This window comes from Hyla sarda, chromosome 4 (genome assembly GCF_029499605.1).
Source record: "Hyla sarda isolate aHylSar1 chromosome 4, aHylSar1.hap1, whole genome shotgun sequence".
Lineage (NCBI taxonomy): Eukaryota > Metazoa > Chordata > Amphibia > Anura > Hylidae > Hyla > Hyla sarda.
Window position 1 is genome coordinate 98,883,666 of NC_079192.1, and position 14,643 is coordinate 98,898,308.

General features: G+C 41.5%; 1 protein-coding gene across 4 annotated transcripts in view; it reads left to right on the plus strand.

Annotated features, from left to right (window-relative positions):
* IGDCC3 (immunoglobulin superfamily DCC subclass member 3) overlaps positions 1–14,643 on the plus strand; it is a 191,829-nt gene that overhangs the window by 164,544 nt on the left and 12,642 nt on the right. For all 4 annotated transcript variants that reach the window (XR_008892402.1, XM_056571730.1, XM_056571731.1 and 1 more), the window contains 2 exons: positions 7,950–8,197; positions 13,973–14,137. Coding sequence is in view for 3 of the 4 variants with exons in the window: in XM_056571730.1 (XP_056427705.1) it covers positions 7,950–8,197; positions 13,973–14,137 (413 nt within the window). In the remaining variant the exon portion in view is untranslated. The remainder of the gene's footprint in view (positions 1–7,949; positions 8,198–13,972; positions 14,138–14,643) is intronic.

Here is a 14,643-nt window from a genome sequence, read left to right on the forward strand (position 1 = left end):
ATTTAAATGGGATTCTGCTGCTTTGTTCACATTGTAGAATTTCCACAGCAGCAACATCTGATCCTGATTCCAGTGTCACAAAAAAATTTGAACCTGTTCAATGTTTTTGTGGATTCCAATCGAAAATGCATTGTCGTCTATGAGACAGCGCATTTCCGAGCCGTCCTAGAGCCGGCATGTTCTGTCGGTGCTCCGCTGTCTATGGAATGTCCGAATGGACATGGACATTCCACCGCATGAACATAACCTTACTGTCTCTCCTACAGTCGTATCAGGATTTACTCTACTCTCCTCCTGGAGTCTGTGATAAAGGGTAGTAGATCCACCCGAAACGCATCCAGATGTCCATTTGATGTTTCCCCTGATGTGTTGTGTCTGCTGTTATCTGCAATAAAGCTGAACTTTCCGTATGCTGGACTTCCTCCATTTTTTCTTCAGTTTACTCTGCTCCTGCGCCAAATCACATAAACCTATATATCACACAGCTCAGTTTCTTTCCATCATATGCTACTCTAAATCTTGGTTGCAATAGCAGACATAGATTTGGGTCAACATTAGCACTGTTTCTGGAAAAATACTTCACTTTTATAATCTTATACAAACCTTTTAATGCAAAACAAGTATGAAGACTAAACAATAAAAGGGCCACTATGGTAATACTCTGGTTACTTTAAAATATAACTCACTTGCCAGCGATATTTAAAAAAAGTATGTAATATATTCAATTAGCCAAACAGGCTCCTATCATTATCATTTTATGTTCTGGAGTCCTCCGACATCTTCAGTATGCTAGATGTCCCTTGTTATGACTTAGCAGTCTCCACTTATTCCCTTGTAATGAACATGGCCTTAGTGTGTGTTGACGTCATTGCTCCTCCTTGTTTACTTCTGTCTTCAATCCATCACATTCCTATACATGGGAAGCAATGCCGCCAACACATGGCATTACTTACAATGTAAAGAGGAGGAGTCCTTGAGAGCTGAGTCTTTGATTGGCTTATTGCAAATGTTCTCTCAGGATTTAGCTGCGCTGCATTCTATGAAGTGAGGGTAAGTTTTCTAAGTTTTTCTTGAGTTGTCAAATGTCTCAGGACTCACGTCCGGTGATCAGCTGTTCCACCAAAAGTGCTTTACTGCACACGCACAACCTACACATTTCACAACTCACTACCTTTTCATTACCATGCATGTGTAAAAACAGAACTACACTTCCCTTGATACCCCCTGGTTGGCGCCATTACCAATGATGGCAAAATGTACAAATATGGCTCTAAAAAAAAACACTTTAATATGATGGGGACGTAGAATGCAAAGTCCTACAGTATGTAATGTTTTTTTTATTTTTTATGACGTGTCATTTACACTTTAGGCATAAGTATTTTCCATTATCACTGAATTCATTATCTGATGATCTCATCTGAATAGTGTCGATAGTTTGGGGTTATTTAGGACAAAGGTCACATGCACACAGCAGAGCCATGTGTAAGGCATCATGTGTGCCACCATATGGTGCCATATGACAGCCTTATTCTCCCCTTGAGGCAATGCTCCATAATATTGCATCCGGTGTATTCAATGTCACTTTTCAAAACCTCTTTATGCTTCTATATGAAATGCAAGGCGTTTGGAGGTACTGTAGGACCATAAGTCTATAGGTTGCATATTACATTACCGTTCCTCTTAGATCCCAAACAACCTGAGAATATGTGGACTCATTATTGCTGAACTTTAATTCTTGTAATTCTTGTATTCAGCTCACCAGGCTGAATTTAACTATAATCCCTGCAAAAACCAAATGACCACATGTATCACCCATATAAATCCAAGTTGTTACTTTGTGTCTACATATATTCATAGATTTAGATATTTGGGTTTACGTTCTGAACTGTGCACATTGACTGAACATTGGAATTTGTGTAGTTTCTAAACACTTTCACAGTTTCTAAACACAGTTGTATCATGATAGCTGAGACAGTCTTTCTATAGTAATCGAGAATTGCTATTATAGGATTTTTATAATCTTATGATCCCCTGGGAATTACTATCCTTGAACAGTGTGACCCCACTTAGGTTTGTCATCTTGCTTCTTGACGCTATAAGCTGCTCCAGTTTCAAGGGTCATACCCAGCCTGGGAGGTGGTTGTAATCCTGGACGATGGAAAAGGGTGGGGTGGGGGGCATGAGTATCCAGGAGACATCACTATGGCAACAAGTAACCAGGGCATGGAGCGGTATTGATCCCCCCCCCCCACCCCACCCTCACCATGGTAATTAAAGTCTTTCATTTCAATAGAAAGGGGCCTCCAGCCTGAAGGGTCCCTGACTTCAACTTTTAGATACTTAACCCCTTGACTGAATAATTTCAAAAGTCTATTGCTGATGATGAACAAACTGTTGGCACTGAGTCGGTTAAAACAAATGCCGCCCCAAGTAAAGTTTACTGAGGACAAGCGCAGTAAAGAAAAAACAGAAAAGAGATGTCATGTTTCCATTGTGTTTCTGTTCAGTGACCCAAGAAGTGAGAGGTCTGTAGCTTTTCCTATCACACACGGAAAAGGTTAACCAAGATTAATGAAAGGCTACCATACTTTTGCAATTTAATCGAGCAAAACCATTACCTAATACATAGGATAAATCCAGACAGATCATTGTAATGCTGATACAAAGGGGAGAACAAGCAGATGCAGTGTCTGGGTGCACAAAAGGACCTTAATGTTCTGTATAAAATGACATTATTAATTGACAACATGATGAGCGGCTGTCATTTGTAATCCCTATTACTTTACTGTATTTCTCAGGACCTGCCAGGACCTGCCAGCTCTATTTACCATTAGGCACCTGTGGGCCTGTGCCTAGGGCAGCCATGTTGTAGGGGGCAGCACTTTAGTGGGTAATAAAAAAAAATACCTGCAAAGTAGCTGCTGCCACCAGGCTGTGGTACAGGGGGAAAAAAATCAATGGCATGAAAAAATTCTGACGCTTGTGAATTGCCTAGGGCAGCATGAGATGTAGATATGGCCATGTCTGCGAATGCATTTACAACTGCTATAGGCTATGTTCATATCAGAAAAGTACATTATGTTTCTGGTATATGTCAGGATACTGCCCAAAAGGTATTTTGATGTATACCTATATGTACCTGTGCTGGGGCTATTGATTTTAATGGACAAAATGTAGTCTACTACTAAACAAATGACTAGTGTTCCAATGTAGAGTGGGTTCGGTCCAGTAAAGTCATAAAGCCAGTCATAGCATATATTGGTATATCTTTTTGCTGGTATCCTGATGTATACCAGTTTTGTGATGTGAACTTACCCCAACATGATCTGTGTGTGTGTAACTGGACAGTCAAATGTCTTGTTAACCTAGATATCCTTGAATTAAAGGATCAGACCATAGATCAATGTTTGAACAACAAGTAGTGAAATGTTTTTATACGCACATCACAATTTTATCCGGTGTCTTTAAAACAATACAATTTAACTCATAGAAGTATTTTTTGTGAACTTACAGGCATAGTTACTGATCACTGACTGTAGAGAATAAACCTTGTTAAGGCCACATAGTTATACCAGATAGTTAGATACCATGCATGTAGTAGGGCTGTATGGAGACACATAGGCCCAGATTTATCAATTTGCCTGAAGCCCAAACTGTCTGGATTTGTCCATAACAACCAATCACAGCTCAGCTTTTATATCTTAACAAGCTCTGGTGAAATGAAAGCTGAGCTGTGATTGGTTGCTGGGGCTAAACCAAAAAATTCTGGTTTCACGCATGTTCATAAAACTAGGCCACCAAATTCCCTTGAAACTGTACCATGTAGGGTGCCTCCAGATGGCACTCTATTATGTTTGTCTTCTGCCACAGAAGCAATGGTTCTAAGAAAGCATACCTTCGCAACATGGCATTGGCATCCAATGGAAAATGCTTTGACATGCTGTCATGGATGCAATATGACAGCTACATTACAGAGCCATAATACATAGTTATAGAATTGATAGGGATGAAAAAAAGACACAGGCCCATCAAGTCCAACCAATATATTGTAATAGGATCACCACTATAATGTCTTTTTTCTAAACTGAATGACCTTAACCCCTTAGGGACCTATTTTCACATTAAGGACAAATTTTCGTTTTTGCATTTTCACTTTTTCCTCCTTCCTTTCTAAAAATCATAACACTTTCAATTTTGCACCTACAGACCCATATAAGGGCTTGTTTTTTACTTTGCAATGACATCACTTATTTTAGAATATGACCTGCGGCGAAACCCCCAAAAAATTATTTGTGGGGTGGGGTGAAATAAAAAAACGCCATTTTGTAACTTTTGGGGGCTCCCATTTCTACGCAGTGCACCTTATCTTTATTCTGTAGGTCCATACGGTTACAAGGATACCCAATTTATATAGGTTTTATTTTATTTTAATACTTTGTAAACTACATGCACCAAAATTAGTTTAACCCCTTAAGGACCGAGGGTTTTTCCGTTTTTGCATTTTTGTTTTTTCCTCCTTGCCTTTAAAAAATCATAACTCTTTCAATTTTGCACCTAAAAATCCATATGATGGCTTGTTTTTTGCGGCACCAATTCTACTTTGTAATGATGTCAGTCATTTTGCCCAAAAATCTACGGCGAAATGGAAAAAAAAATCATTGTGAGACAAAATTGAAAAAAAAACCCCGCTGTTTTGTAACTTTTGGGGGCTTCCGTTTCTACATAGTAAATTTTTCGGTAAAAATGACTCCTTATCTTTATTCTGTAGGTCCATATGATTAAAATTATACTTATATAAGTTTGATTTTGTCGTACTTCTGGAAAAAATCATAACTACATGCAGGAAAATGAATACGTTTAAAATTGTCATCTTCTGACCCCTATAACTTTTTTATTTTTCTGCGTATGGGTCGGTATGAGGGCTCATTTTTTGCGCCGTGATCTGAAGTTTTTAGCGGCACAATTTTTGCGTTGATAGGACTTATTGATTTTTTCATGATATAAAAAGTGACCAAAAATGCACTATTTTGGACTTTGGAATTTTTTTGCGCGTACGCCATTGACCGTGCGGTTTAATTAACGATATATTTTTATAATTTGGACATTTCCGCACGCGGTGATACCATATATGTTTATTTTTATTTAGACTGTGGTTTTTTTTTTATGGGAAAAGGGGGGTGATTCAAACTTAGGGAAGGGGTTAAATGATATTTATTCACTTTTTTTTTGCAGTGTTATAGCTCCCATAGGGACCTATAACACTGCACATACTGATCTCTCATGCTGATCACTGGTTTCTCATAAGAAACCACTGATCGATGATTCTGCCGCTTGACTGCTCATGCCTGGATCTCAGGCACTGAGCAGTCATTCGGCGATCGGACAGCGAGGAGGCAGGTAGGGACCCTCCTGCTGTCCTGTAAGCTGTTCGGGATGCCGCGATTTCGCCGCGGCTATCCCGAACAGCCCACTGAGCTAACCGGCATACTTTCACTTTCACATTAGACGCGGCGTTCAACTTTGAACGCCGCGCCTAAAGGGTTAATAGCCGTGGCCCCGCGTTATAGATCGGAAGCGGACACATGACGTTCCAGTACGTCATGTGTCCTTAAGGAGTTAAAATTGGCATCTTATGACCCCTATAGCTTTTTAATTTTTCTGTGTATGGGGTGGTATGAAGGCTCATTTTTTGCACCGTCATCTGTAGTTTTTATAGGTACTATTTCTGTTTTGATGGGACTTTTTGATCGCTTTTTATTAATATTTTTATGGTATGTGTACGCCATCGACCGTGTGGTTTAACTAACCTAAAATGTTAATAGTTCAGACATTTACGCACGCGGCGGTACCACATGATTGTTTTTATTCTTTATTTCATTATTTTATTTAAAAAAATGGGAAAAGGGGGGGGGGGGTGATTGAAACTTTTAACTTTTTAACTTTTGTCGCAATAGTCCCGATCAGCTCCGCTGAGCCGCCGGCATTAGCCGTGAGTCCTGGCTGCCCGTAGAAACTGGGACCCACTGGGTTTAACCCGTTCTCTGCTGGTGAGAACGGTTTAAACTCGGTAAACGGGACCAGGACAGGTACGCCCTGAGTCCTTAAAGATCGGTGTTGCAGAGAGTATGAATACGCCCTGCGTCCCCAAAAGGTTAAAGGGGTATTTCAGGAAAAAACTTTTTTTTTTATATCAACTGGCTCCAGAAAGTGAAACAGATTTGTAAATTACTTCTATTAAAAAATCTTAATCCTTCCAATAATTATCAGCTGCTGAAGTTGAGTTGTTCTTTTCTGTCTGGCAACAGTGCTCTCTGCTGGCATCTCTGCTTGTCTCAGGAACTTCACAGAGTAGAAGAGGTTTGCTATGGGGATTTGCTTCTACTCTGGACAGTTCCAGAGACAGGCGTCATCAGAGAGCACTTAGACAGAAAAGAACAACTCAACTTCAGCAGCTTATAAATACTGAAAGGATTAAGATTTTTTTATAGAAGTAATTTACAAATATGTTTAACTTCTGGCACCAGTTGATTTAAAAAAAAAAAAAAATTTTCCTCAAGAGTATACCTTTAAGTTTGGTAGCCTGTCTCACAATGCATCAGACCTTATAAAATGTAAAACAAAAACTTTTTTCACTAGAAAAGGGGAGGTGGGGGGGGGGGGGGGGGGGGAAGAAGCACACGACCCCCACTCTGTGTCTATGCAAGCGAAACGGTCCTATAGACTTGCATGATGAGACCGTTGTTGCCACATGACAGAGCCAGAAGAGAATGCACTAAGTAGGCACTTCTCTTGACTTATCCTAGTGATCATCGGGGTCTGAACACCTGTCCTTTAAACCGGTGAAAACTTTTTTTTGTGTAAGAGAGGTTGTATGTTTTGTATTGATGGAACTGTTTTTATATACTTCAACTGATCAGAGGGAGTGTAACTGCATATATAGATTTTTAGTGGCTGCCATATTGGGGCAGTTACCATTATTATAGTTATGGGGGGGGGGGGGGGAGGGGGGTGCTGTGAAAAATCTGCAGCATTTTTGTCCCAGTGGCCTTACCCCAGTGTTTTCCAAACAGTTTGTCTCCATCTGTTGTAAAACTACAACTCTCAGCATGCTCGGATAGCTGAAGGCCTGTCTGTCTCCTACATAGGATTGACACTATTCCTTAAAGGGGTACTCTGGTGGATAACTTTTTTTTTAAATCAACTGGTGCCGGAAAGTTAAACAGATTTGTAAATTACTTCTATATAAAAAATCTTAATCCTTCCAGTACTTATTAGCTGCTGAATACTACAGAGTAACTTGTTTTCTTTTTGGAACACAGTGCTCTCTGCTGACATCACAAGCACAGTGCTCTCTGCTGACATCTCTGTCCATTTTAGGAACTGTCCAGAGCAGCATATGTTTGCTATAGGGATTTTCTCCTACTCTGGACAGCTCATAAAATGGACAGAGATGTCAGCAGAGAGAACTGTGGTCATGATGTCAGCAGAGAGCTCTGTGCTCCAAAAAGAAAATAATTGTAGTATTCAGCAACTAATAAGTACTGGAAGGATTAAGATTTTTTTAATAGAAGTAATTTACAAATCTGTTTAACTTTCTGGCACAAGTTTATAAAAAAAAAAAAAAAAAAAAAGGTTTCCACCGAAATGCCCCTTTAAAGGTAAATCAAGGCTTCCCTCTCATATTATATCCCTCTTTGGCTGTCTGGGCATGCTAGGAGTTGTAGTTTTGCAACAGCTGGAGACACGTTGTTTGTAAAACATTGCGGTACCCTTATACATATATTACTATTCTTATTTCTTACCCACTGATGTCTCCCCCCCCCCACCCCATTGTCCTTGTTTATAAAGTTTTTTAAATGTAATAGCATTCATTATTAGGAAACACTATTCATCATACACTAATTTTTATATTGTTTTAGTTTTATCAAACTTCCTCTTTATTTTCTTAGCTCTCTGACCATTTCTGGCATTAGTCAGGAGGATGAGGCTATATATCAGTGCATAGCACAGAACACTGCAGGTTCCAGCCAGGCTAGTGCTCGACTTTCTGTAATATGGGCAGAAGGACTACCGGGTGCACCGCAAGACATCACCGCCACCACTATATCATCGACTTCCATTCAGGTATCGTGGAAAGAGCCGCTAGAAAACACGCAAGAGATCATTGGATATGTGATCCACATCCGCAAAACTGAAGGTACCTACCACAAATTAAGTCACTGCTATTTATAATTTATAGTATAATGAATCTAATTTATAGTCATTTATATAGATTATTTGTTTACAATAAGGTTTGATTTGATTTGACAAAAATAGCAGAAAAAGGGGAATACAATAAACATATTGCGTTCGTATTAAAGGGAAACTTTGGTACACAACATCTTATCCCCTATGCACAGGATAGGGCATAAGTGTCTGATCGTGTGGGGGTCGGACCGCTGGGACCCCCGTAATCTCCTGTCCAGCATGTTCTTCTCTTGCTTGGAGGTCAACACAACTGCTTGGATCGGACACTTGTCCCCCGTCCTGTGGATAAGAGATAAACGGTTGTGTGCAGTGGTCCCTCAAGTTACAATATTAATCGGTTCCAGGACGACCATTGTATGTTGAAACAATTGTATGTTGAGACCAGAACTCTATGGAAACCTGGTAATTGGTTCTGAAGCCATCAAAAATTCATAGAAAATAGGAAATGGTGAGAATTAAAGAAAAATAAGTAGATAACTAATACAGATAAAGCAAGTCCTTCCATATAAAAGTAAGAAAGATCTGCTGGGAGCTGTAAATCACTGTCTATGTCAGTGTTTCCCAACCAGGGTGCCTCCAGCTGTTGCAAAACTACAACTCCCAGCATGCCCGGACAGCCGTTGGCTGTCCGGGCATGCTGGGAGTTGCAGTTTTGCAACAGCTGGAGGCACCCTGGTTGGGAAATAATGGTTTATGTAGAGGACAGGAGCTTCTTCAGGGTCCCATACAGTACACACAGTGTCCCAAATGGAGCCGCCCTTACTTGGTGTCCAAAGGAGCAGCTAACCCTGGCACAGGTAAGGAGTAGTACAGAACTTGTAGTTCCTCCCTGTACTGTAGGGGGCACTACCAGTCAGTGCATGTACTTCAGTAATAGAGGTGATTTACCAGTAAAATGCCAATTCTGATTGGTCAGTTCCTCCAGTTGTGACAGGTTTCACAGATCTGGACTGTCCGTATCATTGTATGTTGAGTCTGGTTTCAAGTTACAATGGTCCAGAAAAGACCATTGTATGTTGAAACTATTGTATGTTGAGGCCATTGTAAGTTGAGGGATGACTGTACTGGAGTTCCTTTTAAATAAGAAATCATAGAGTTCACTTATTGAGATTCTTTGGATGCTTTTGTCATGTATTATGTTTCCACTTGGATTTTCTTTCCTACCTACACAAAAAGTTATTGCAATGCATGAAGGCCCCATAAAAAAGGTCCATAATAAAGCACATTGCCAGGTTAAGGATTTACAACATGAAATCAGTTGTCTTACAAAGTACAGTAAGTGGCCTATAGCCAGAAAAGGTGTGAAGGTCCCTCATCCCAGTGGTGTTCATAGAAGAGAGAAGGCCCCATAGCAAAAGGCCATACAGACCTCCTATTATGGCATCTAATTTTTCCTCCAAGGAAAGAATTTTTTGGTTTTCATATTGGTCATTTCACCCATATTATAATTTGTTGACAATGCAGATAACTGGAAAGAAGAGTTCTGCATAGTTTTTACAGACGGCACTTCAGGACGGGACCCCCTGTCTCTAAGGTCCCCAAAGCAACCACATGATCTGCCACTATGGTTCAGACGCCCTTGCCTCATCTCCCTTATACATATTTATGCCTCTGATTTACATGTAATTGGAATAATCACCAAAACCATTAGGGTAATTTGCATTAAGCACATTCCATAAAATTGAGGACGAATTTAAGACATTATTTACAGATGGCCCAAATTGTATAACTTTACCGCAGCTGTAATTTGGGATAATACTAAGTTGTATTGTTTTGTGTTCTACTGAACTGTAAGCACCATCAGGACTTTGCTGCGCTATTACTATAATGAATTCCATTGCCTTTTATGCTCCTTTTTTTCTCATGCCTCATATAAATATTAGCAATACAAAGACAACACCAGTGCTCTTTCTCTTCGAGACACTACAATATACACCAAATGCATCCTGGTATTTATCGTAATTCCAATGTATACAATGAACATAAAGAATCCGCATCCTGGAGAATATAAATGTTTTATATAACTAATGGTCTGACTGGGTTTTCAATGGAAATGTATAAATTCAGCATTAAAGGAGTAGTCTCATGGATAAAACGTATCCCCTAATTGCGGGGGGGGGGGGGGATCCGAGCGCTGGGTCCCCCCGCAATCTCCTGTATGGAGCTTTGGCTCTCCCCTGAAGCAGCGCGTCACGACCCCACCACGGGGTCACCACACCCCCTCCAAAAATCTCTATGGAAGAGCCAATAGCCAAATGGAGGGTGCATGGTGGCCTCCTCTTCAGGGAGAGGTCGTGAAGAGCCACTCCAGGGGAGAGCCAGGGCTCCATACAGGAGATCAAGGGTGCCCCAGTGCTCGGACCCCACGCAATCTAAAACTTATCCAGAGGCGGACTGACAACACTCAGGGCCCCTGGACCATATACAGCTAGGGCTCCCTATGAGACTCCGCCCCTGGTCAGACCTCTGTCACGTCCCTATACCACCCAAATCCCTCCTCAAGCCCCACCCCTACACACACATAAAAAAAACTTATACAGTATATATAAAACATGTTAACGTAGGTAAGATAATTTTCCATGACCAATAATAACAGTGTACAAGGAGGAAATATATACCACTGCACAATAACTGGATGATACCGCCATACTGCACTGAATAAAACCACTATACACAGATCAGCATTCCCCCATAAAGTGCCCATATAGTGGTAGATACCAGCTGTACACAGGGTCTGTATACCATATGAGTGAATATATACAGGACCATATTGCAGTAGATACCAGCTGTACACAGGATCAGTATACCATATACAGTAAGTGATTATATACAGGACCATATAGAGGTAGATACCATCTGTACACAGGATATACAGTGGAGATCAAAAGTTTGGGCACCCCAGGTAAAAATTTGTATTAATGTGCATAAAGAAGCCAAGGAAAGATGGAAAATTCTCCAAAAGGCATCAAATTACAGATTAGACATTCTTATAATAGGTCAACAAAAGTTAGATTTTATTTCCGTCATTTACACTGTCAAAATAACAGAAAACAAAAAATGGCATCTGCAAAAGTTTGGGTACCCTGCAGAGTTAATATCTTGTACTGCCCCCTTTGGCAAGTATCACAGCTTGTAAACGCTTTTTGTAGCCAGCCAAGAGACGTTCAATTTTTGTTTGAGGTATCTTTGCCCATTCTTCCTTACAAAAGTCTTCCAGTTCTTGGAGATATCTGGGCTGTCTGTCACGCACTGCTCTTTTAAGGTCTATCCATAGATTTTTTATTATGTTGAGGTCAGGAGATTGTGAAGGCCATGGCAAAACCTTCAGTTTACGCCTCTTGATGTAATCCCCCATGGATTTCGAGGTGTGTTTAGGATCATTATCCATTTGTAGAGGCCATCCTCTCTTTAACTTCAGCTTTTTCACAGATGGCATCAAGTTAGCATCCAAAATGTGCATTTTTCCAGTGCCGTCCCATCCTCTTCCAAATCTCCCCATCTATAGGTCCCAAACTGTTATAATGCCCTCCTTGTTGTCAGGTGGTTAGGCACAAAGGTATGTGGGCCAGGTAGGTAGGCAGCCAGGTATGTGGGCCAGGTAGTTAGGCAGCCATGTATGTGGGTCAGGTGGTTAGGCAGCCAGGTATGTGGGCCATTTGGTTAGGCAGCCAGGTATGTGGGCCAGGTGGTTAGGCAGCCAGGTATGTGGGCCATTTGGTTAGGCAGCCAGGTATGTGGGCCAGGTGGTTAGGCAGCCAGGTATGTGGGTCAGGTGGTTAGGCAGCCAGGTATGTGGGTCAGGTGGTTAGGCAGCCAGGTATGTGGGTCAGGTGGTTAGGCAGCCAGGTATGTGGGCCATTTGGTTAGGCAGCCAGGTATGTGGGCCATTTGGTTAGGCAGCCAGGTATGTGGGTCAGGTGGTTAGGCAGCCAGGTATGTGGGCCATTTGGTTAGGCAGCCAGGTATGTGGGCCAAGTGGTTAGGCAGCCAGGTATGCGGGCCAAGTGGTTAGGCAGACAGGGTGTGGGCCAGGTGGTTAGGCAGCCAGGTATGTGGGCCAGGTGCTTAGGCAGCCAGGTATGTGGGCCATGTGGTCAGGCAGCCAGGTATGTGGGCCAGGTGGTTAGGCAGCCAGGTATGTGGATCAGGTGGTTAGGCAGCCAGGTATGTGGGCCATGTGGTTAGGCAGCCAGGTATGTGGGCTAGGTAGTTAGGCAGCCAGGTATGTAGGCCAAGTGGTTAGGCAGGTATGTGGGCCATTTGGTTAGGCAGCCAGGTATGTGGGTCAGGTGGTTAGGCAGCCAGGTATGTGGGCCATTTGGTTAGGCAGCCAGGTATGTGGGCCAAGTGGTTAGGCAGACAGGGTGTGGGCCAGGTGGTTAGGCAGCCAGGTATGTGGGCCAGGTGCTTAGGCAGCCAGGTATGTGGGCCATGTGGTCAGGCAGCCAGGTATGTGGGCCAGGTGGTTAGGCAGCCAGGTATGTGGATCAGGTGATTAGGCAGCCAGGTATGTGGGCCATGTGGTTAGGCAGCCAGGTATGTGGGCTACGTGGTTAGGCAGCCAGGTATGTGGGCCAAGTGGTTAGGCAGCCAGGTATGTGGGCCAAGTGGTTAGGCAGCCAGGGTGTGGGCCAGGTGGTTAGGCAGCCAGGTATTTGGGCCAAGTGGTTAGGCAGCCAGGTATGTGGACCAGGTGCTTAGGCAGCCATGCCTTTTACCATAACATGTACTGGAAAACTGAAAAAAATGAAGTGTAATTAAACAAACAACTATGCATTTTTGGTGTTTTTTTTTATCTTTTACACCATTTACCATGTGATAGATCAGTATAAATATAGGGATAGCCAAGTTAATCGATACATTTGGAACCCTATAACTTTTTCATAGGTGTGCTAATTTTTTGCGTCGTGGTCTGTTGTTTTTTTTAATATTGAGGTAGACCAGACTCTCTGATTTCTTCTTGTTTATTCCATTGTGGAATTTGATTAAAAAAAAAAAAAAAATTTTTTTCTGGCGTTCAACATGCAAGATCAGTATACTGTAAAAGTTCTGACATTTTCTCATGCGTTAATACCAATATGTTCATTTTGTTTGGTAATTAGACTTTTTATTTGAGGGGGGGGTCAATATATATTTTTTTCTGTACTGAATAGTACAGTCTGCTTACATTCAGTGGTATCTAGTAAAAACTGGGAACTTATAGGCGACAGATGCCACTGCATGCCTATACAATGGCATCTGTCACTGGCGTCTGTGACTTTTCTCATCATTTGCCAAATATAAGAAGCAATGAGAAAAGTGTGCATGGTTTCCAAGAAGATTTAGCTGTAGGAATTGAAAACCTTTACATGGTGAAAATGTTGGATGATTAATATATTTTACCTAAGGGCTCGTTCATATTGCCAATGGACTCTGCTATTCGGAGTTCCGTCGGCAATCTGGTAAAATTTCTCTGCTATATTCCCGTTAAATTACCGGATCACCAACGGACCCCATACAAGTGAATGGGGTTTGTTGGGATCTGGCAGTAGCCGTTTGAACCTGACACGTTTCATGGTCCGTTTGGCTCGGGAATAAAGGGCTGATAGGACCTAAAACAGGTCAGATGCAAAAAGGCAATGTATACCTAGCCTATCTCATCTTGTACAGTCCATTATACTATATTTTACGTTTGATAGTTTATATGAAGGAAGTATTATTTACCATACCTTTGCTTTATCCATAGACCCTGTCCAAATGGAGTACCAAGAAGCTGTGAGTAAGGATACTTTTCAGCAAACGTTGACAGATCTAGAACCATCAACCAGCTATGTCTTCTACATAAAAGCATATACTTCTAGAGGAGCAAGCAAAGCATCTGCTAGTGTGGTGCAAAGCACTCTGGGAGAAGGTATGAGGCAAACTTGTAAAAGTTGCATCACTGGTCAAGTATTTAACTGGATCTGCATCATATCCGTAGCTTAAAATATTGTTCACGGTCAAAAGTGGAAGAGTGGTGCATCACAGTAGACTAATGTCTGTTGTTTAGGATAGATATATTTGTTATGTGGCCTCATAAAATGTACTTTGTGAAGTAGGGCTGAATTTGACAGACAATTCCATAGTTGGTTGCCATTTTTAGCTGAAGATGGTCTGGGAATAACTCATTGGCCCTGATTTACTAAGAGTGGAGTGGAGTTTTCTTAGTGGGTTTTGTTTCCCTTCAGATATTTTTCCATGGTATTTTCTAAGGTTTCCTTACGTTTTGCACTCTTCCCTACATTATGCTTTTTTACAACTGCTCTGAGTTGGGGTTTTCTTGACCTCAAATCCACCACATTTTCTGTGGAAGCGTTAGTAAATATGTTGGGATTTTTCGAAAATTGTATGGTGACTGTATAGCGGTACAGTCACCAT